The 22,017-nt window shown below is 35.9% G+C and overlaps 1 protein-coding gene across 3 annotated transcripts in view; it reads right to left on the bottom strand.

The window, feature by feature from the left end:
* NIPBL (NIPBL cohesin loading factor) overlaps positions 1 to 22,017 on the bottom strand; it is a 162,660-nt gene that overhangs the window by 58,712 nt on the left and 81,931 nt on the right. For 2 of the 3 annotated variants that reach the window (XM_076362759.1, XM_076362760.1), the window contains exon 9: positions 14,889 to 15,521. In XM_076362759.1, coding sequence (XP_076218874.1) covers positions 14,889 to 15,521 — 633 coding nt within the window. Of the gene's footprint in view, positions 1 to 449; positions 2,022 to 14,888; positions 15,522 to 22,017 lie in introns of all 3 variants that reach the window. The other variant, XM_076362758.1, reaches the window with a different exon arrangement.

Genomic DNA, 22,017 nt, shown 5'->3' with positions numbered 1-22,017 from the left:
CAGTTCCAATTAAAAATATAAGAGAACCTTAAGGCTTGTATACATGCTATTTCCCACCACTCCAGCTACACTGATCTAGTTACAGTAGTACCAGTCCCTTATACAGATACACTTAAACTAGTTTAAATCATACATACAGCAGTTACATTTCACTGCATAAATTACCAGGTTAAACTAATGTAGCTGAAGTACAGCTTAAGACCATTTAAGTGTTCCCACATTAGGTACTTGCACTGGCGTAAATAAATAATTTCAGGTACATCGTAGCAAGATTTCCAATAACGACAACCCCTTAAACGAGTTTTACTTTGTTCCCCAAAATCACTATATAAGCAAGCATATAAACTAACTGTCAAATGTTTGTGTTTAATTTCTAACCACAGAAGTAGCAAATCTAAAAGAACAGGCATATAAAAGATAGAATGCAATTAATAGTAAAAAAATCTTACCTTTATTAGATTTGGATGACTTGTTCTTGTTAGGTTTAAAACAAGAGCCCCTTGATTTATCTTCTCTATCCTTAATAAACTTCTGCACATCATCCAAAGAAAGCTTTTGAAGGACAACTACGGGCTTAGCTCCTTTATTTAGATCTTCAACTAGCCCAATCTTCTCTACTTTGTCCTTCTGTTCACCTCTAAATTCAGTTTTCCTTGAATCCTGAGTAACATTGCCATCTTTATCACGCTTGATTTTTGGAATGACAAAATGTTTCAGTGCACCAGATCTTGCCCCCAACAAATAACTGGGAAACTCTGCTTTATTGTCAGCATGTGCTTTATTACTATCTACTTTACTCTTATTACCATCTGTCCTTCGTTCGTCCTTGCTGTTGGGTGATTTAAAACCAGGTTTATCAGGTCTTGATTTACTAGAATCTCCTTTACCTTCCTGTTTAATACGGGGGCTGTCAGGTCTTGATTTCTGATCCCCATAAGAAAACCTTTCCCTTGATTCACCAGACTCATGCCTATGTTTCCTTTCAAATTTCTCAGGTTTTGAACCATCAGATTTAATACCATGCTTAGAATCATGTTCATTTTTGTTTGAGGATCTCAAATATTCAGGCCTTCTAATCTTGGATGGATCTCCTCTGTATCTCTCTGACTCCCCCCTGTCCTCAGATCTTTGTTTAAGGCTATCATGGTCACGCCTCAGTGTATCAGAAAGTGAACGCCCATCAGGCCTTTGTTTTGTTGGATCAGATCTACTTTCAGGTTTTACCCTTGACGGATCAGCTTTCACATCTAGTTTATGCCTAGATATTTCAATTTTCTTATCTGACAATGGTTTACTGGAGTCCCTCCTATTATCATGTCTATGTTTTGGCGTTTCGGGCCTGCCTTCACTCTTCTGTTTTGGCGTTTCGGGCCTGCCTTCGCTCTTCTGTTTTGGCGTTTCGGGCCTGCCTTCGCTCTTCTGTTTTGGCGTTTCAGGCCTCTGCCTTATCTCCTGTTTGCCATTATTTTGTTTTCCCTCATTTTGTTTCATCTCCATTTGCCTGCTCTCATTTTGTTTTGATTCTGTCTGTCTGTTCTCATTTTGTTTCACTTCCATTTGTCTGATTTCATGCTTGCTTTCATGTTTAGCTTCTAACTGTTTGTTCTCGTCGTGTTTACTTTCCAACCGCCTGCTCTCATTTTGCTGAAATTCCATTTGTCTGTTTTCATTTTGCTGGATATCCGTCTTTTGACCCTCAAAGTCTGCCTTTTTCCTAAAAATCTCAGGATGGTTTTCAGGTTTAAATTTAAGAACTCCAACAGTGTCTTCTTGGGGGACACACACAAACCCGTCGTTATACTGCTTAATTTCTTCAGGTTTTTTGATGGTGTCCAGATCCTGAGTTACTGTTGCCTGAGAGTCCACTCTTCCTGCTTGCTGCAGATCAATACTAACCATCAACGCTGGCCTCGCCCCATTTCCTGCAGAACCTGTCTCCTGAGAAGCTGCTCTATTTCCTCCAGTAGCACCTCCAGCCTCCTGTGGTTTGTTTTCTTGCTTTCGCTTCTTTAGAGGCTTATCTGCAAGTTAAAAGAGAAAAATCACAAATTATATATATGGACTGGTAAATGTCCAAGCAAGAATGTCCATTCCCCTCCACTCCCACCAATTAATCCTCCTCAGCATGTATGTACACACACAACAAAATCCATTGAATTTAAAAGCAAGAATAGAACTTCTCTAGCTAATACTTTTTAATGTATTCGGACTATCATTCATTGTCAGTCTACCACAGGTGCCAATTAATCATGAAAAAACCTCACCCTCAAAACATATGAAATCAAAGTCCCTGTATAATTCCCAAGAAAACCATCTAATAAAGCAGCTGCAATACGTAAACACCAAAAAAAACCATTTTAAAAAATCCCAAACTAATCAATTACGCTTGAAGCAAAAGTCTGCAAAGACAAAGTTAAGGTGCACCTCCACAACTACTTTTTGAGGAATATGATTATAAAATATTCTCTTCTGCAGATTCAGCCTGCTTCATTATACATGAACTAAGCAAGGATCTGCAATGATTAAGACAGGTTCTCCCTACTTGGTTCAGTGCATCACTTGGACTTCACACATATTTTAGCCAGGGAACACAGGAACAATGAACAAAAATTATTAAAATAACTCCAACACTCCATGCTTCTCTTTGAAGCTAAGCAGTATACCAAGAGTTGGAGTCTATACCATAAGTATCAGGTGGGGGGCCACTACACACTTAAAAGATTGAGTATTTTCCCTTTGCAATCATAATGCTTTTCATGGATGAAATTAAAAGTTCAGTGATAATTTTATGTAGTGTCAAGAGCTTGACTCTGCAATAAGCCTTTCAGTTTATACTAAAAAATCATTAAGAGTAGAATACAGAAAAATAAAGTGAGCCAACCACACACCCTGTAATTTGGTAGAATTAATAGAAATGAGAAGTACATGGAAGTATCCAAAAGAGTATGTTCTATTCATTTAAACTACAACCTATTTATATTACCAAGATGGTACTCTAAACTAAAATTAATTTCTGCCATGAAAACCAAAAGCCCTACCTGCACTAAGGCTTATATTCTCATTTCTCAACTATCATTGTGTAATTTGTCAAAAAACCCCAATGACATTCTCTGTAATCAGAGAATATGACTTTAAGTCTAAGGAATGACTAAACATAGGTTGGAAATTCCGTTGTAGATCTATTGTCAAAATGTCCAGACAACAAATGCAATATAAGAAAAATAACTTATTTTGTGCCTAGATTTGTGGTGCCTTATCACCAGATGCAATGAGCCAGCTCTTTCTTTGGGAGCAGGAGAATGAATGGTAATGAGGATGCAATCAAGGAATAGGGAAATAAACTCCAAGGAAAAAAAACCCCACCACCCTCTCAAATTGTAAACCAGAATTGTAACATATGACTTCTAATTTCTTCTATATTTGTAGAAGATTCTTGTTTAGAAGAATTAAAACTTTGAAGGATCATCTCCAAAATTAACATTAGAACACAATAACAAGTAGTAACATGGTCAATTCCAGTGATATGAACAGGCTTTTTTTCCCCATCATTTTCATTCTCAAATCTATTTGTACATCTATAACTTCCTAAAACTCCAAAATTATGTACAACATTTACTGGCCGGAAGACAGTAAAGACAGATACAATAAACTCCATGCAGAAACTGGTCAACTGCAAACAAGGAACTTTTTGAAGTTCAATAAAAACCTGTAGGAACACCTGCCAACTTTATGATAGACACGTGAAGCAAAATAAATTTGCGAAATCAAAGGTGCAGCTTTTTAGCATGGAGATTTTTGCTTTTTCTGTACTATAACAACTGTTGGATTCATATGAGAACTTACATAGATTAATTTCCCTACACTACTGATTAAAACGAATATATTTTTTTGAAACCTTCATGCAGTGACAAAAAAATCTTTTTCTCCCTGTGACTAAGAAGGGTTTGACCTCACTAAGCTTCGTGACAGATCTTAGGAATGGTCATGAAGTAGAAGCTTCCAGACTAATGGGTTTCAAATTTGATTTTTTTTTTTTTTAAAAACATATATTAATACACATACATCCACACACATCATTACCTTATTTCTCAATTAAAACTCTTTAAATGTTGAAACACAAATTGAGAAACTTGTGTTCTTAGGAAAAAGTCAGTCAGCTTTTTCATTTTAACCCAGAAATGTCAGCCACTGAGTAAGTCCTGTAAAGCTCTGATGGTGGATCTAGCAGTAGCCTTTAAGACATTACTGTTATCAGCTATCTGCCCCATTCCTTTAACTGAGGTTATCACCTGTAGCAGAAGGGAACACGCATTCATATTTCCACAAGTGCATTTCATTGTCCAATGCATCACCTTAAGGCACTAGTGAAGATGGTTTGCATTAACCTACCAGGCTGAACAAGTCAGTTAAGAGCCAAGCAAATATTTCCCTCTGCTACTCCTACCATAGGAGCAAGGCAGATGGCCAGGAGCTGTGATGCCTTAAAGAAGCTGTAGCTCGATCAACCAAAACTCACCTTTCAGAGCCCTCATGCTGAAGGCTCCAAGATTAAACAACCAAAACAATTCAAGTAGGACCACTTTTCTCGCTTGAACTTCTGTAACTGACCAAGCTCAAAATGCTGCTGCTCTTCATCATCCAAAATGTCAAATTGTAAGTTAAGAACATATAAGTAGATGATCACATCACAACGTGGCATACATATTCTCTCTAAATACAGAGCTCTTCTGATGCACCTTCTTCATTTCTCTTGACAACTGAATACTGATGTTTTATTAAATTATAACCACAACCTGTTGACATCTTATCTGAGAAGAAAGGGACACCTTCAAAATTTTCTTTTCCTAAATGGCAAGGTGATTGCAGACAGAGTTACAGATTACTCACAGATTTCTTCTTATTTCCAGTGCAGCTTGATGGCGATCCTCAGAACTAGACTTGATCATTACTGTTTTGCCTCTATGAGATTTCTGGATCTAGGACAAAAAAGCTGGCCCAAGTATATGAAAATATCAGGTTGAGCTAGGGCATAAAAAGGTAGGATGAGTACATGGTACCACTATCTTCATCGAGCACAATGAAAAAAATCCATCGAATGAGCACAAAAACTTTTTAAGTTGCCATGATAGCTGCAGAAATCTGAAATACACAATTGGGCTTCAAGGGCTTTATAAAATCTTGAACTGACTTTGAACTATATGGGAATAATCAATAGAGAATCAGAGAGGTGAGGAGAGAGTAATTAACCCCTGAAAACAGATGTCTTCATATCTTCTCTTTTACAATTCGCATACATCTACTTTGTTAAGGCATGAGTCCCAAGACCCCTTAGGGTTTTGACAAACAGATGAACTTAGGAACTTTTACAACATCCATTCAAATATACTTCGTGTCCTTCAAGGCATCAGTATCCAAGCTTCATCCACTTCAGTCCACAGATAGTAGAATTTCTTTTTATTATCAGGATCTAGGACTTTGCCAAAATATCAGACTAATATTCTTCTTTCAAATCAGACCTAGATTCAAAGCTTGCCACAATTCCGAACATGTAGGCTCACAAGCTCTTGAGACCAATAAAGTGTGATCAGGATCTTTTTGCTTCACTCTTTGTAACAGTTTTCATAATAAAAGGAATGTGTAGTAAGCCACAGAAGAGCTTTCTGACTATATGAGAGATCAGGTATCCAACTTTGTTATTTTCAGATTCTTTTCTTTTTAGAAACATTATTCACTCCTCCCCATCCCCAAGAATGTAGATACCTCCAAAATATATCTACATTTTGTTCAATTCCTTGAACAAATTTGTGACAGTTCAGAGCACAGTCTGATCACAGTTATTCTTTTATGTATACATCCTTTTGGCTTGGCAAATCCGCATGGATGTTCTCTTTACATTGCAACGTGCTCACCAAAAGGCGGTATCTTGGTACTCAATAAGTTACCTTATTCTAAAAAATAATAGAGATGTTCTGTCAAATTAAATGGGTCACTGTGGTGCAAGAAACAAAACATTACAGAAACCACAAGTTTGAAATGGAAAAAAAAAGATTAGCTGGATTTCCAAGTGGTTATCTCTCACCTGTCCTCTTACGAACAGTATTTCTGGAGACAGGTTGTGGCCTTCATCTTTGGAAGTATCTGTGTGTCAAAACAACCAGTACTTTCAGATTTAGAAATTAATTAATTAATTACTGCAGAACCTTTGTGAAAAAAACCCATTGCACTGGAATAACCACAGATAGCTTCAAATACATTTCTGCTGAAACGGCGAGTCAGTCATGATTTGAAGAATATCCATCCTGAAAACGGATACACTTGGAAGCTGCGCAAGTGTTAGGGACAGCAGCTGCATGAGGGGAGCTGTATTAAAGAAGTATCTCCATTCTTCCATTTAACCTGAAATCTTTCCAAAGCAGCAGCTGGAATACCATTAGTGCTGAATTCTCCCACATTACTGCTTTCTTGCAAACCTGATGATTGCCTTAAGTCCCAGATTAAAATCTTTCAACAAATGAGTGTAATAGGATGATAGCCTAAAAACTTCTAGAACTGCTTGTCCTAGCAAACTGAAACGGGCCTTCTGCAAATACCTAAGGTAACAAGTCTAAATAATAACCGTGTGCATGGTTGCTAAGCTTCATTTTAGCAGAATGGTAACACTCCACTCTATTAATACTGTTTGGTAGACTCTAAAATCCAGAGACTTCTGAATGATCTTGAATGATCTCGAAGACACAGAAGATAAATTATCACTTCCCCATTTACACCTTGTACGGGATTCAGTTGGAGACTTCATATCCAAGATGATTAAATGTGAATGTATTCCTCTTCAGAACCACAATGAAGATTGATCCTCTAATGCTGAATTCTGGATGAACCATTTTGATGACTCCAGTACAAACTTTCTTTTTTTAAAGCATAACAATTAAGAGTTTTATATTTTAAAGCTCTAACACTCTCCAGAGATTACCAGGATATGGCTCCACTCATTTGAAATACCAGTTATTTGAATTATTTAAACCAGCAATGAATAAACTTAAACCAAATATACCAGTCCTAAGCAGTTATTGTCAAACCTTCCATTTTTTAACATCAGAGACAAGTCAGCCAGAGGGCATTTACAAGCTTATCTTATTTAAGCTAACAGTCAAGATTAGGAATTTTCAACAGGTAACACATAAGTATACATCTAAATAACAAACCTAAGTTTACTGACAACTGGTTTTTTTTCAGTTATTTTTCATGGATCTCTTCAAAGTTGTCCAAGCGCCCTGTGCCCCCAAACCAACAGTGTTCTGTAGACCACAAGAATCTAAATCAGTCAATCTAATCTGGGAACAAGGAAGGTTTAAAATTACTTTAATAGTACTGATGGATGACCTATCAATGGAGTGAGGGAAAATATCCATTCTTATCTTTCTACTCCTTCATGAACATTCAGCATTACTGACCATGAGAGTTTGCTTTCACCTGACCTCGCCCCAAAGCCATACTCCAATAAACAAAGAATTGAACAACCAAAGAGAACTCTTCCCATCAGTAGAAGAGATTCCCACACTACCAGCTCCTCCCCTTGAAGGAGAGACTCAGCAAACACAGGTCAAAAACCTATTCTCACTGCTTGCTCCCTTACAGAAGAAACTAAGAAAGTACAGTCATGAACTTGGTATAGGAAGCTTTATAGAACAGAACGTCATTCCAAAGTCTCCAAAGTAGATACCAGAGGGCTTCCAGCTGCTGCAGTTCAGAAGAAGGGATTTCTGAGATTCTGAACAGAAACATCTGCTAATTTTTGGCAATCCATTAAAAGACTTTATTGAACTTCTGGTCATTGTGCAAAAAGGAAAGCCCATCAGGAGGGACGTCCAAACTCATTCAGGACAAAACACAAAAAGACTACAGGAGTCTCTGACATGCCTTACGGTGTAGCAGACTTAAGAATCTTCATTTTGGTAAAGTTTTCCTTGTTTTCTTAAATATAACAATAACATAGTCAGCATAACTAGAGAATGAAATATGATCTTATGAATTTTTCTACTTAAGGATGTCTGGTAACTCATTATTCCCTGTCAACTACAGTAATACAAAAGAAATATTACGCTAGAAAATAACAAGAATTGAACTACAGAAAAGTATAATCAAGCATCTACACTTTATTTTAGAGATTGGAAGCTGTAACTTAACCCCCCTGAATTTAATTTTGCTTTTACAAACAATACGATTTTAATTTATTTGTGAGGTAGATTTTTCTGACACAAATGCTGGGTTTTATCCATGTGATTGCTTTGTTACGAATTATAGTTTTGTAAACTCAATTGTTAAAATATCTGAGCAAAACCTGAAGTGCAATTACTTTGAAATACACAATGCAGCACCTAATTTCACAAGAAAAATGCAACACTAACAGTAGACTTAATGAAAACTACTTATTCTATGTATCACTTACAGATTAACATATCCAATTAGTTTTTAATTCATTTGTATAAACAGAAAACTTTAGAAATAAGCAATGAATTTGAAATGTCCCTTTCAGATGTTGATTTTATTCTGACATCATACCTTGCACTCAAAAATATCTTCAATTAACTAGATCCAGTAACATTTATACTGCATGATAATGAAAAAGTGTCTGTCTCTTCTTCGGTTGATGTCAGAGTGAACTTAGTGACGACTATGAAGTATAGAAATACTGGGCTTAAACTCTTAATAAGGTTTATTAATTATACATGCCATTTCTTTGTCAAGATTTAAATCCATTATAGAGAAGTGACTGCCCCAGAACAAAATAAAGTCATTACTAGGTAAGTAATATTATAAATCCTCTCATCCATGTAACAAATACAATCAAGCGAATATACAACATGCAAGTTATATTTAATTTTCTAATCCTAGTTTATGCTACAGATAAAAAAAATAGACTTCTTGCCCAACTGCTAGGTTTTAGTTATTTTCTACACCTGCTTACAAGAGCAGGTTTCTGTGCTACCCTACGTAAAGCACAACCTGGGATAAACAGGGGAATTTGATTTCATGTTACACAAGAGCACCAAAATAAAGTAAACGCCATTAAAAAATATGCCCCTACTTTTTTTTAAAAAATATGTTTTTCATTCAATCAGTATTTCATTCTTTATAAAAAATATAAAAGAAAGTATTTTTTCATAGATAGATGGAAAAATTGCAACACTTCATTGCAATTTCTCTAGATAGAAGAGGAATTTCTTCCCCTTACTTTTCTTAAAACATGTCTGCACACACACAACAAAAAAAATCTCTCATCTATGGGAACTGGAGGTTGCAAAGCTGCTTCTTCTTGGGAAACCTGTATGAGGTGCCAGTTTCATCCATTATGTCACACTACAAAACGCAGACTGCATGAAAGCTTGTATACACAAAATACATGATATCTAATTCTCACACTGTCCTACTACATAGAGACACAATCATTTATATTTTATACTATCTCATTTTCTCTTCTGTTATTAGTGACTGCAATCTTCTGCAAGATTACTATACAAATGACTACACTTGTAGCTCCATTTTTAAGGAAATAAAACACCTGTATTTTTGGAAATGAATGCTAATATACTGGTTATAATTACACATTCTGTCATTTCATTAATTGGCTACATAAAATTAGATGTAAACAAACTATTCATTCTTAATAGTGTTCTTCTATTAGTTTCCTCTTTGGGGAACTTTTGGGGGGAGATGGGTAATGGGGAGAAAGGGAGAGGAGCTGGTAAGAACTTAAAAGGTGAGAGAAAAAGGTTACTTACCTATAACTGTAGTTTTGAGAGTTTTGCTCCGGCAGATTCACACTCTTGGGATGTGTGTCTCTGCTGCTATGGGCTTGGAACGAACTAAAAAAAGAAGGGCCCACAGCAGGCATCCAAATGCCCCCTAACTGATTCAATTATTGGAAATAAAGTTATTACAGCTTCACTTCTTCCTAATTCAAAGAATCCAGAGTAAGATTCCAAAGAAGTGGGTAAAATGGATCCTCAGAGGTAAAATATATAGTGAAAAAACCACAGATACGAGTAGGTTTGTCTCATTTAAAAAATGCTTCTAAGGCTTTTAAGTTTAAAAAAAAATATTAGCCTCCCAAGGAAATGGTTAGTAATTAATGATTTCATTACTCTTCTCACAAACTCCAGAGAACAGTGCCTTTTACAAGTAAAAGTAGAACTCCTTAATCTGTTAAGATATTTTTTATATATATATATATATATATATATATATTATATAAAAGTGTCTTTGAAGTGGCCTAAAATTTAACAGTGAACACACAATACTATTTATGGAAGAGCTCACATTAAAATTTAGCAAATCTGAATAAAATAAAAAAACTAATGCAATTTGAAGAAGAGTCTCTGAAAAAAGATGGGTTACTCTGTTTTTTCAAGTAATTTTCAAGGTTGTCTTCCCTTTTCCCCTTCCTAGAAGACTCAAGAGTTCCTTTTAACATTAGTATCTTAAATATTTTTGACTCCCAGTATTTGGCGTTTTTAGAAAAGCATGAAAGATCTTGAGGTATAAACCTTGAACCTGAAAATTAATTCAGTAGCAGGTCTAAATCTTGAAGAACAAGAAGAACGTAATGTAATGTTCTAGGAAAGGTTTAGACTGAAAGTGACTGACTAGCTTTGAACTACTTGACTATATACAAAAATAATCCACTTATATCTGAACAGTGGCAAAGCACGAGTTAATGCCAAGAACTTATCAAAATGAAATTTCTCCCTCAACACCCACCCCGATCAAAAAAAAAAAAAAAAAAAAAAAAAGATTCCTGAGAAGAACAGAAATTCCTCAGATATAATTTTCTAAAACTCAACAAGATTTCCTATACTTTCTTGGAGTAGTCAACTTCAGAATGTGAACAAAGCACAACTCCAGTTAAGTGAACAAAATAGGTTCAGAATATGGACCTCTACTTGTTTTAAAAGTATTCAGCAGCCCCAAGTAATACAGGAAATGTGACTACTGACGGTGATTAGAAGAGAAGAAAGTGTGCGTGAAGCTTCATTACCTTTCTAAAGAAATTATATCATCAAAATATCACAATGCACCTAAGCAGAGGATGGTTCACTTGTTGTCGATTGTTGTGGAAAAAGATAATCCCTTCCTGTATTAGCCCTGCTGAATCACTTTTTTTCCAACTCAGATAATCTGAGTCTTGAAAAATAATAGCTGGATCTATCTGTAATACTATGCATCCTTTCAAAAGAGAAGATATGATCTAGTATTGATTGACAACTTGTATCTGATGAGGGTATAGAGGCCATTGTGAGGGGGGCAATGGGAACTGAAGACCTGAGGTATGTCATGTTCCATGGATTTATTTATTTGTTCTGAGGCTATTAAACATAATAGATGTATTAAAAAGTAACTCTTGGTGCCAAGTGCCTCGATCTCCAAAATCTCCAACTATTCCTTTCATTAACAGATACAGACACATTACTTGTAAAATTAATCAATACAGAGACACTTCCTTGATGGAAAAAGTAGGAAGAGGAGATGGACTCTTGTCCTTCCACACAGAGGACAAGGATGAAAACAACTTTTTCAAACTTTGCACCTCTCTATCATGATGAAAAGACTATATAACGCACTTAATCCAAGATCCAAATAGACCAAAAGAACAGAATTATAAAAACAGCTCTGAAAAGCACTCAGATATGAGGCAAAAGGTCTATATTATAAAATCACTTCTTACGCATATCTGACATACATTAGGTCAAATCTGTCAGATTTTGCATTAGTGATTTTTGCACTAAGAATTCCTTTTTCAGAAAGCAAAAGCACAACAATCAGGTTCCAGAAAGATACACTGCTTTTCAAAGAAGAAGGCACTTATGCAAAACCCTGTGTTAGTTCAAGCTCTGAAACAGAGACTGCCTCCCACTTCGAGAGACTTCGTTTGGTGGAAGCTAAATATTTTAACAGTTTTGTCAGAATTAACGATTTATTACAAAAAGTACTATAATTACCAAAGGGCTCCAATCCCCATTTTCTACCTGTACCAAACATTATGAAAGGACCTCAGCATTAAAAAAAAAAAAAAAAGACCTTAGCATTGCCTTAGGCAAGTGCAGCAGTTGTATAATTTTTAGCAAGAACTCCCCCCAAAAAATCTCTGCCTCTCCTCTGGAATAAACAGTTCTACCACACTACTGGTTCCAAGCCTCAGAAAGAACATGTCATACCCAGCCAAAGCCTTACTGTTAAAAACAAAGCAGCTGAAAACCTTTGATGAAGCATAGTACTATAGAGATCTCATGTCTTTAAAAAAAGGACAGAAGAGACCACTAATCTTCTATCAAAACTTGCAAGTACCATTCTACTCAAATTTATGGAAGACAACAACTTGTGCCTACACAGAAAGTGTAACGTAACTGTAATATGTATTCCCATGCCTCAATTACAAAAGCAGCAAAGATGCTTTCATGCAGATTTTAGCATGTGCTAGCATCTTGAGTAAGTTCTCTAGAGGACGCTTGTTATTGTAAAGCATCAGCTAGCACTATGCATTCCCATTCTAATTAGACCGAGTACTTGCTACAATCACACTATTTTCTTGACATAATGTGATCTGAGGTTACATATATGTACTAAAATGCACAAATGCCAGACTTTTGCATAAATACAGTAAGCAGCTTCGCAAAAATGAATGATATATTTAGGAGTTATTGGATATATTTCTAACAGACATATTCCCATAGGAACAATAGAGGAAGCTTCCTCCTGCAGTCACACCAAACCAAACAGCTGTAACTAGAACAATCCCAGAGTGTATCAACTTGCAGACATAGTACAAACTTACAAGCAACGGCAAAAGCATTACCAAAAAATAAGAACCATATTTCTCAAAGGTAATAGCTTTTCAGGAAATCTGTCCCAAGGCTACTAAAAATCCTTCTACTCAATACTGTTCATTCATGGCTGAAACCTCAACAGCCAAAGTTAAAAGAGCTGCTGTCTAGCATAGGGGCAACTTACCACCAGTGAATAAACGGTAATCATTTGTCCCAATATAAGGCAGCAACTCTTGCACCTAACTCATAGCAACTGCAGGAACTCATAAGAACTGAGACCTACCAGAGGATGCAGGTAGAAGGGAAGCATAAGGTTGGAATCCTTATTTGGGAAGCTGGTTATTGAGCAGTAGTGAAAGGGAGAGATGACGTTCTATAAAAATCACTTCTTTCCCCAAAAGAAACAAATCAGTCTGCCCATGGCTATGTAATTATGGCAAACAAACTTTACAACTAATGCTCAACATTTCCTGAAAGCCAGAACAAAAGAGAAAGTGTGTTTTAGTCTTGTCCTAAGTGTTTGAAGGCTGCGGTGCACCATCAAAAATACAATGCATTTTAGCTTCTCAGCTAAAACATGCTGGAGATTCTACTCGAAGTGTGTGGATATAAAAGTAGCTTTTGACATATTAGGAGACAAACCACAATCTCTCCATCAATAAATTTAAAATTAGTAGAAGAGATTTAAGCAAAGTAACAAATTTACCCATTTGATTAAATTAAAATTAAAGACAGTAAAGATCTCTTTTGAGGTGAGCGCACATTTTCTCCATATATTCACAAACAACATTTCCTAAAAAGACTTGATTCAGTTACCAAATAAGAAATATCTAGTAAGTTAACCTTTTAGTAATTGCAACAACCACATTTACAAACAAACACACACATAAACACTCTATCCTCCCCCCACCCCCCACCAGCATCTTTAAAAACAGAAGAAAAATCTTTGAATAGGGAGAAAATTTGTGCGCTCTCTGCTGGTTAAAGACCCAAACTGTACGTAAATTCAGTTGCGTCCATGCAAGTATGTCCAAAATTGAACATTTTCAACTATGAACTTCCAAAATCAGAATTTGCTCCATTTTCCACTCTGCAAGATTTTTCTTGGGAGTATCTAATAAATTAGCATTATACCAGAAAAGCTTTTTTCTCAGAAGTTAAACATAGTGCAGAGGAAGCTTCTGAAAGATACTTATGTTAACCTATCACTACCTAATTTATAAAATACATCTTATCTTCAAGATTTACATTTGGGCTTTGCACCTACTTTTGAGGTTTCTGAAGCCTAAGACCTTCAAACCAGTTAACAACAGAAAAAACAAAACAAAACAAAAAAACCCAAAGAGGATAGATTCAATGAAATCGGTTAAGACAACCAGTACAGCTACTGAAGTGAAGAGAAAACACTTCAGAGGCTCATCTGGTTCTGTGCTAGAGACCATATAGATATATGGTAGTTCTCTAAAGCTTGTAATGCCTACATAATAATGAATATCCAGTTGAACAAACATTGGAGACAACATAGTATTATATATTACCCAATCATTACACTGCCTTTAAAAGACTAGATGTGATTTTAATCTAACACCTCCTTCATATTAGGTTCAAATGGAGATATGAATAGAAATGGGATAAAAGAGTTTTCCTGTATTTTCTTAAAGTAGGCAACATGGGTAGTTAATTAATAATTCAACTACCAAAACTTATTACAAATTTTGACTTATGGTACTGCTGGGATTTTAGAAACTATAAACAACGTCAATTGTACTTCATTCAGTCTCATGGTTCAAAATAAGAGTAGCTTAAAAAGAAGTTTGAAACATAAGAATGTCACTTTCCATCCATTAAGACCCCAAATAAAGAATAAATAAAAATATGCATATATGAGAGATTACAGTTCATTGTTGGAGGGGAATGGAGATGAATGTCGCAGAAGAACCTACACTGAGTAAACAGAATTGAACTATGTGACAATGACAGGAAGTGTTTTAATATATATATGGGTTTTATATGCATATATATATTTATATAATATATATAGTGTATACACACACACAATCCTTTTACCTTTATCTTGCACTTCTTTTGAAAATCGCTCCCTTTCAATAGCTGATTCACGTTCTATCCGCTCAATTTCAGCCAATGCATCCAATTCTACTTCATCATATGACGTTATAGTTCCTTGTTGCGAAACCTGTTGCTGTGTCTGTACCACAGGGGTTTGAGGTTGTTTTGCAGCAACTGAAGTGTTCTGTTGTAAAACAGGCACTTGTTGTGCCTGAAGGAAAGCTGTCTGTTCGTGCTGCGGCAAACACTGAGCAGCATTTAGTGGGCGGTTAACATCCTGTGGAGTAACGGGTGTTTTAGAAGTCTGTCCTGGGTACTGCACATTAAAAGGAATATCACCCTCTGACACACTGCTGTTTTCCAAACCAGAAAGCATATCATCCTGCTGGTCCATATCCGAAGATCTTACACGAGAGAGTCTTAATGTAAGCTTAGTGGAGTCCTTGGAAGGAGAACTAATGATATCATACATTGCAGCTTTTTCAGTCTGGTCTTTTTCATCCTTGCCTAACTTCATTTTCTTTTGTTTCTTTTGCTTTCTTTCTGGAGAATCTAACAATATGTCTGGGGGAACATCTCTAGGTGATGAATAAGGTGGAGGCTGAGATTGTTGGATTAAAGGTTGTCTTGATCCTAGAATAATAATTCAGAAAAACTGAACAGTTATGTTGTTTCATGTTTATATAAAAACACACTAAATATAACCTACATAATTTTCACGTGTATTTCTACATATATCTGTGTTCACAAAAGGTCTAGGTAAGATTGGTAGGAAGCACATCATTCCTAGATCAAGATGTAATCCAGATAGTTGCAGTGTATTTCCTAGGAATTTTAGAAGTCCACTTCAGGTAGAGAAGGGATCATTTCAGAGAAGATGGAACAAAAAAACCCACCACCAAAAAAGAATAAATAAAAATAGTACCTGCAGGTTCAGAATATCAACTATTAGAAAATGGTCAATGAAAGCAAGTTGACTACAGAAAAAAGAAAGATCAAAAAGATTCTTAATAAGGTTCAGTGATGAAGACTTAATGATCAGTGTATAGGCACTAGCCATTTCAGCCATACATTTTTAATTAAAAAAAAAAATAAATCAAAACATACACAACTTCCTTAACTTTGATTCTGACAGTTCATTTTCAACTTTTTTTTTTTTTATTTTATTTTAGGTAAACTTCTTCCAACCTCCCCCACTCATTACTATCTAGAAAACACTAATTGTCTTAAGGCATTTTTCTACCATTCCCTGCCTTATCTCCCCCCTTTTTTTTTAAACGTATGAATTTTTACTTCTACATGCACTCCAGGCTTCGAGTGTATCTAGAGAAATTTTTAAAAGAGGATATTTTTAATTAAAAACATTCTCCAATTAATCACATCTAAATTCTTTGTTCCTCAAATTAAACCAGCTCCCCATAACTGTTAGCCCAGTAAAAAACTTTGAAAAACAGAGAAGCTTTTCAACCTGTCCCAATTATAATTTTGAGCTACAATTTTTGGCTTAAAAAAGGAATGGGGAGGGAAGGGGGGGAAGAAAAGCCTACTGGCTGGACCAATAGGGCCAGCCTCCTCTTTTTAAAGCAAACATTTATCAGATTTCATTCATCCATTGGGGAAAAGGGGAATACTCATCTTCAGAAAGCAGTGACTGAGATTATCATTAGTCATTCTGGTTCAGGTCATCATAGGTCAGTACTTGAAACAACAATCAAAAACTAACTGGAATACAGGTCCCCATGTGCTTCATCCAAGAAACACCACTAAACAAGAAAGCAGCTTTATTCTGCAGCTTAAATTTCTACCAGATATTTTAAGAAATATTAAGAATCATTAAGCAATGTACTGACCTGTAGATGAAAAAAAAATGGATACCTCTAGCAAAACTTCAATTCACATGATAGGTGTGCCTTTACTGAAGACTTCTTTGCACAGACTGCTATACTTATTTTCTCTCCCTAGTATATTCTGTGAGAAGTCCTATAACTTCTGTACGTAGAGAGCAGAGTATGAAATGGGTTTATCTTACGCCTTCTTGACCATCAGCAGCAACTCCATATTCTGCCAGTAACATCCACAATGTTGGGAAGCCCTGTTTTTTGACTCATCCTGATTCTCAAGGTCTTTCCACTACTCCACTTCCCCTCCTCAAATTAGATACCACACTCAACCACCAGTACTGAAGTCCTGCCTACACCCTACAAAGATCTCTCACTCGGCTTTCACCACACATTCCTATTCTTGTGATGGTCCCCTGCCCCAGGTACTATCTCTTTTGGCAATTTACAAGATTGTCTTAGTATAATGTATAGCAGAAATCATTAGCTATCGATTTCTTTTATGGTACCACTCGGGAAATAAAAGCTGCATTTTTATTTCTACAAATATTAGAGGCAGCTCAAAACTTTTCAAAGAGATCTTACTGACATCTTACTCTTGAATTATCTCTTAAATGAATACTTCTGAAGTTGCAACAACAGAATGTTTACTGTTTTTCACAGTTACACTTCAAATAGAGGACACAGATTTGATTCTCCCTTGTCCTAAACTTTTAAGTAAATATGACAAGTTTGTTCTGATTTGGTATTTGTCATGCTGAAAAATAACACTGCAGCAACAGATAAGGTGGTTCTTTTTATCTTTGGGTAGACTTGAGGAGGTCAGAAGGATTTCAGTGCATTCCATAGAACATACTTAGAATCCAGTAAATGAAGAAACAAAAGTAAAGTTTTCTCTCTCCTAGGCAGCACTACGAATAGGTATTTGAAAGTATCTTCCTCCTGAAGGAAATTCCTGAAAGGTGTTGAGAGTAAGGCCTATAAGCTGCAAATGAGTACGCATTCTGGCAATAACTTCATGTATTTCTGAGATGTCTAACGATGGTTAAGGCAACAAGGAGGCTTAGAAGCTACAATGCCTATGTATTGAGGTGAAAAGAAATTGAAAAAGATGAAGCATTCTGGAACAGTTTCACTCTACCATAAACATCAGTTTTGAACAGGCATCACACATTGAACATGTACCACATTCTGTTGGATGCTTAGACTTCAGACAAAACATCACCCATTATGCAGGAGAGTTGTGCCTATTACTGTTGAAGTCAATCTGGAATATTTCCTATGGGAGAAGGCTTGAGCCATTATATGTCTGAGAACAAAGCTCTTACAAGACTTGTTGATAACAGAAGAAATATTTCTGTGGAAAGAATACACAGACAGACAAGTACAATCTGTTTGCTGAACCAGTTGAGATTCCAAGGTTGAGAAGGTTTATTCTACAAAATGTTGTCAATGTAGTAAATCATGAGATGATCTTTGGAAATGATCTTTGAGAATGAACCAAACTTCAGAATATTCTTTTTGAACAAAGAAATATGTAGGCAGCTTTTGAGTCTAAATCTAGGGCTGTGTGGGTAATTCAGGAGAAAAAAAAAATCTGACTTTCTGTAGTTGATCTTCCATAGTATCAGTAAAAGCATTTTGTGCAATCTCTTTTTATATGGCAGGAATATGTAAAACTTGTGAGATAAAAAGAGATACTCCACTGATTTGGGAAGATCATTGTATCATTACTGAACAGCAAATACTGATGGTCAACCAGATAACACCAAATGTAGCTGAGAAGCAGGTAACATCAATAGGAAATAAGGCCTCTACAGAGAACAAATACACCCATCAACAATACCTCAATGGTCTTTCAGTAACAGTCATCCTGACCACCCATGATAATCCTGGGTTCTCTATATTAATTAGTTTTCCTATTGATTCCTAGTGGTAGATGGCACTGAGTATGGAAGAAGTTTTATCAACTGCTGTAGCAATTTGTAAACACCTTTTTTTCTGTGACTCTTGACTGATTTCTTATAAAATCCTTCATAATGCAAGCAACTGTAAAATGCATTGCATTGACAGTGACTTAGCTTTCTTAAAAACGTAAAGTTTCAAAACCACTTCTTGTTTGTTTACCCCTGGGATGGCTTCACTTGCTCATTGTGCATCAGTAACGTGGGTAGCAAACAAATAAGCTTCTGCCCAGGAGACTACACACATCACTGACATCTCCATCTTACGGTTTTTGTCTGCACACTTTCTAATCACACCACAGTACTCGCATCTTATTTAAGCATTCATGATACTTTCTCTGATCATCTCTGAGCCTCTTCAAAGAGAAGACCACTTGCCTTTCACAGCTGATGCACCAAAGTCACACCACTTATCACATTCTTTGTTGTGATCCGCATGGTTAAAAAACACCTACTAAGGTTACCAGGAACTTAGGATTCATATATTTTACAGAATTTTAAAGAATTATTAGCTTTCCACTCGCACAACCACAACTTCCAAAGGGTCACTCAAAACAGTATCTTCATATGCCTTTAACTCCCCTGCAGGTAAAGGTTCCCAGATGTTGACAGAAAGTCTTTCACCCATCCTGTACCCTCTTCTGCCAAAAGTATTGTTGCCTATGCATGACAGCTAGAAAAAACTGCTAGTGAACAAATGAAGACTCATGTCTAATGCTTGGTTCATAGCACATTGGAGAGAAACTTCAGGAACATCCAAATGCTACGCCTTTTTAAATCCGCAGCAAAGTGATCCTTGAGACTCCAGGAACATTATTTAAGTGGGTATCAAATTGTAGTACAAACCTGGACACAGCATTCCAGACTTTCTACTGGTAAAGTCTTTGGAAAGAGAGATTTTAAGGAATGCATACATGCTACATGGGGATTATTAGACTTCACATCTGAGTAATTATACTGTAAATAAGTTCCTAAAGGCAGAAGCTGGAGAAGGAGAAAAGAACCAGAGCATATCCATATTGCGTTCATACTGATGTTTGTCTGTTGGAAAAGCTAAGAACCTGGTGTTGACAGAACCTGAGGAACACACTGCTGCCAAAAGATTTTAAGACACTGCAGTTACAATGTGTAAATGGAAGCGTCTCATTTTTTTAATTTAATATGATCACATTTACCACTTTGAATGTTTTCATGAAAATGGGATCAGACAAATCCACCCTGGAACTCTGGCTAAACCAATCTCAGAATTGGTAATAATCATCTTGAGAATCTGTGCCTCCAGCAGACTCAAAAGGGAAGAACAGTCCTTTCAAAAGGATGGTAAAGACTGCCCAGAGTATTGTACATAGTCTGTATGATTTAGGTACATATTAGAAGAACAATTTCTCTGTAAGGATTGAGATAATAATACAGAGGTAGTATTCCAAAGTGAATTTGTTAAAATAAAAATAATTTTATTCTGTAAAGCAGTAGGTCTTGTGGATTAAAGAGAACTGAGTGCCATATCTGGACTTTAGCATGGCTTTCTATATAACTTCTCATCACAATTTCACTAACAAGCTGAGGAAGTATGATCTAGACAAAAATACTGTAAGATTGCAGTATACCCTACTACAAAACTGTGTTCATACACTATCAATTGTTCTTGGTAAAAATGGATGAAGGGAGTATAGGTGAACAAGTGCAGCTTTCCAGAGCACTGTCTTAAGAATAGTAGTTTAAAATATTTATCATTGATAACATCTCATGTAACAGAATTAGAGTATTTTATTAATCTAAAGATCGTAACAGCTTTTGGTGTTAAGTCTTTGAGAGAGAGGCCCACAATTGCTCTTAAAACAGAATAAAAAAAATTACAGTTTTCTTGACTAATTTGAATAACCTTTTGAAACAAAGAAAGTTCACTGAGAAGAAGCACAAACTTTTTATTCATCTGAGAAAGAGCAATTGCTACAACATGAGACGAAGATAGATAAGCTCTACAAAAAGACAGCAATATGTTTAAAACAGCTTGCAATATGGATCTATGTTATCAGCAAAGGGCAGCTGTACTCTCATATACAACAGTAGTATCATACAAAGTCGTCTACGTACTTTTCTGACTACTCATCCTTCTAAGTCTTCAAATAGGGTTATCTACAACTTAGGACAGTACAATATCAAGACAAACGCAGACCAATTAGAATTCAGATAAAAAAATCAAAGACAATTAGAACATCAGAAATGATGACTTATGTAAAGATGATAGAAAGAAACGGTGTTGTTCAGTCTGTAGAAGATTAGATTAGTGCAAGACATGATAGCGTTCTTTGATATGTAAATGACTGCTATAAAAAAAGAACGTGAATTGTTTTTCCTTGCCCCTTAGAAAGAAGTCAAGTGTCATGCCTAACCTGTAATAAAAATGATTCAGGTGAAGCTTTAGGAGAAAAGCTTTCTAGTACTAAGAATTTGAACAGGTTGCATGGCCAGAGTAAGGAAACTCCATTACTGACATTTTAACCCCAAAAAATAGATCAAAGTTATTGGGAGTGATACTGGTACAGCTCATCCAACATGAGGGTAAGAAGATGGGAAGCCCCTAAGTCCTTCGCTGCTGTATTTTCTAAAATCACAGAATCTTCCTCTAGAAATCTTCCCAAGTTTTGTACTAGACATAAAGAAATTATTACTGATTTTGATTAACGGACAATGTTGACATTCTTTTTCAAAGAGCATAACTTGATTTAAAATTCAAACTTAAAGGGATAGCATATGAGACAGACAAATAAGAACATACATTTGGGAGGTTTTTAGGGACAGATTGTATTCACTTTCCACATACTCTTTCAATAGTTTTCAGGGAAGAGTCCCACCACTTTCTCCAGAGCTTCAAATGCCTCATGAAAAACTCAGCTTTGGCTGTTCTGGCTTAAAACTGCTATATTCAGAAGCACGCTTGCATAAAAAATTAAGACTTGAAGAAAGAAACAAGAATGAATGTTTATTTTGGCCCTGTCAGAAAAAAATCTTTGAATAAATTTCTTCATTTCTTTTGAAGGAGAGAGGGTGAGATGATCATTTTTCCTAACAAGTACTTTTGAGAGCACTGAAGTCTGTATGACAGATTTGAGAAGATTCCTAATTAGTCTTGCCACCCACTATACATTCAGAGACCAAGTGTAGAGGAATCTCTCTGGAGAAGTCCTACGAATCCTTAAGAAAATAAAAGTAATCTTTCCAAATTATTCAGAAAATAATCAAATACCCATTAGCAATTTCTGGAGAGAAATAGAACTTATTTCTGGAACAGAGTACAAAATTATATACTTTCATAAGGGTTGTTGC

This window comes from Aptenodytes patagonicus, chromosome Z, assembly GCF_965638725.1.
Source record: "Aptenodytes patagonicus chromosome Z, bAptPat1.pri.cur, whole genome shotgun sequence".
Lineage (NCBI taxonomy): Eukaryota > Metazoa > Chordata > Aves > Sphenisciformes > Spheniscidae > Aptenodytes > Aptenodytes patagonicus.
This window is presented reverse-complemented; position numbering and strand designations above follow the sequence as displayed.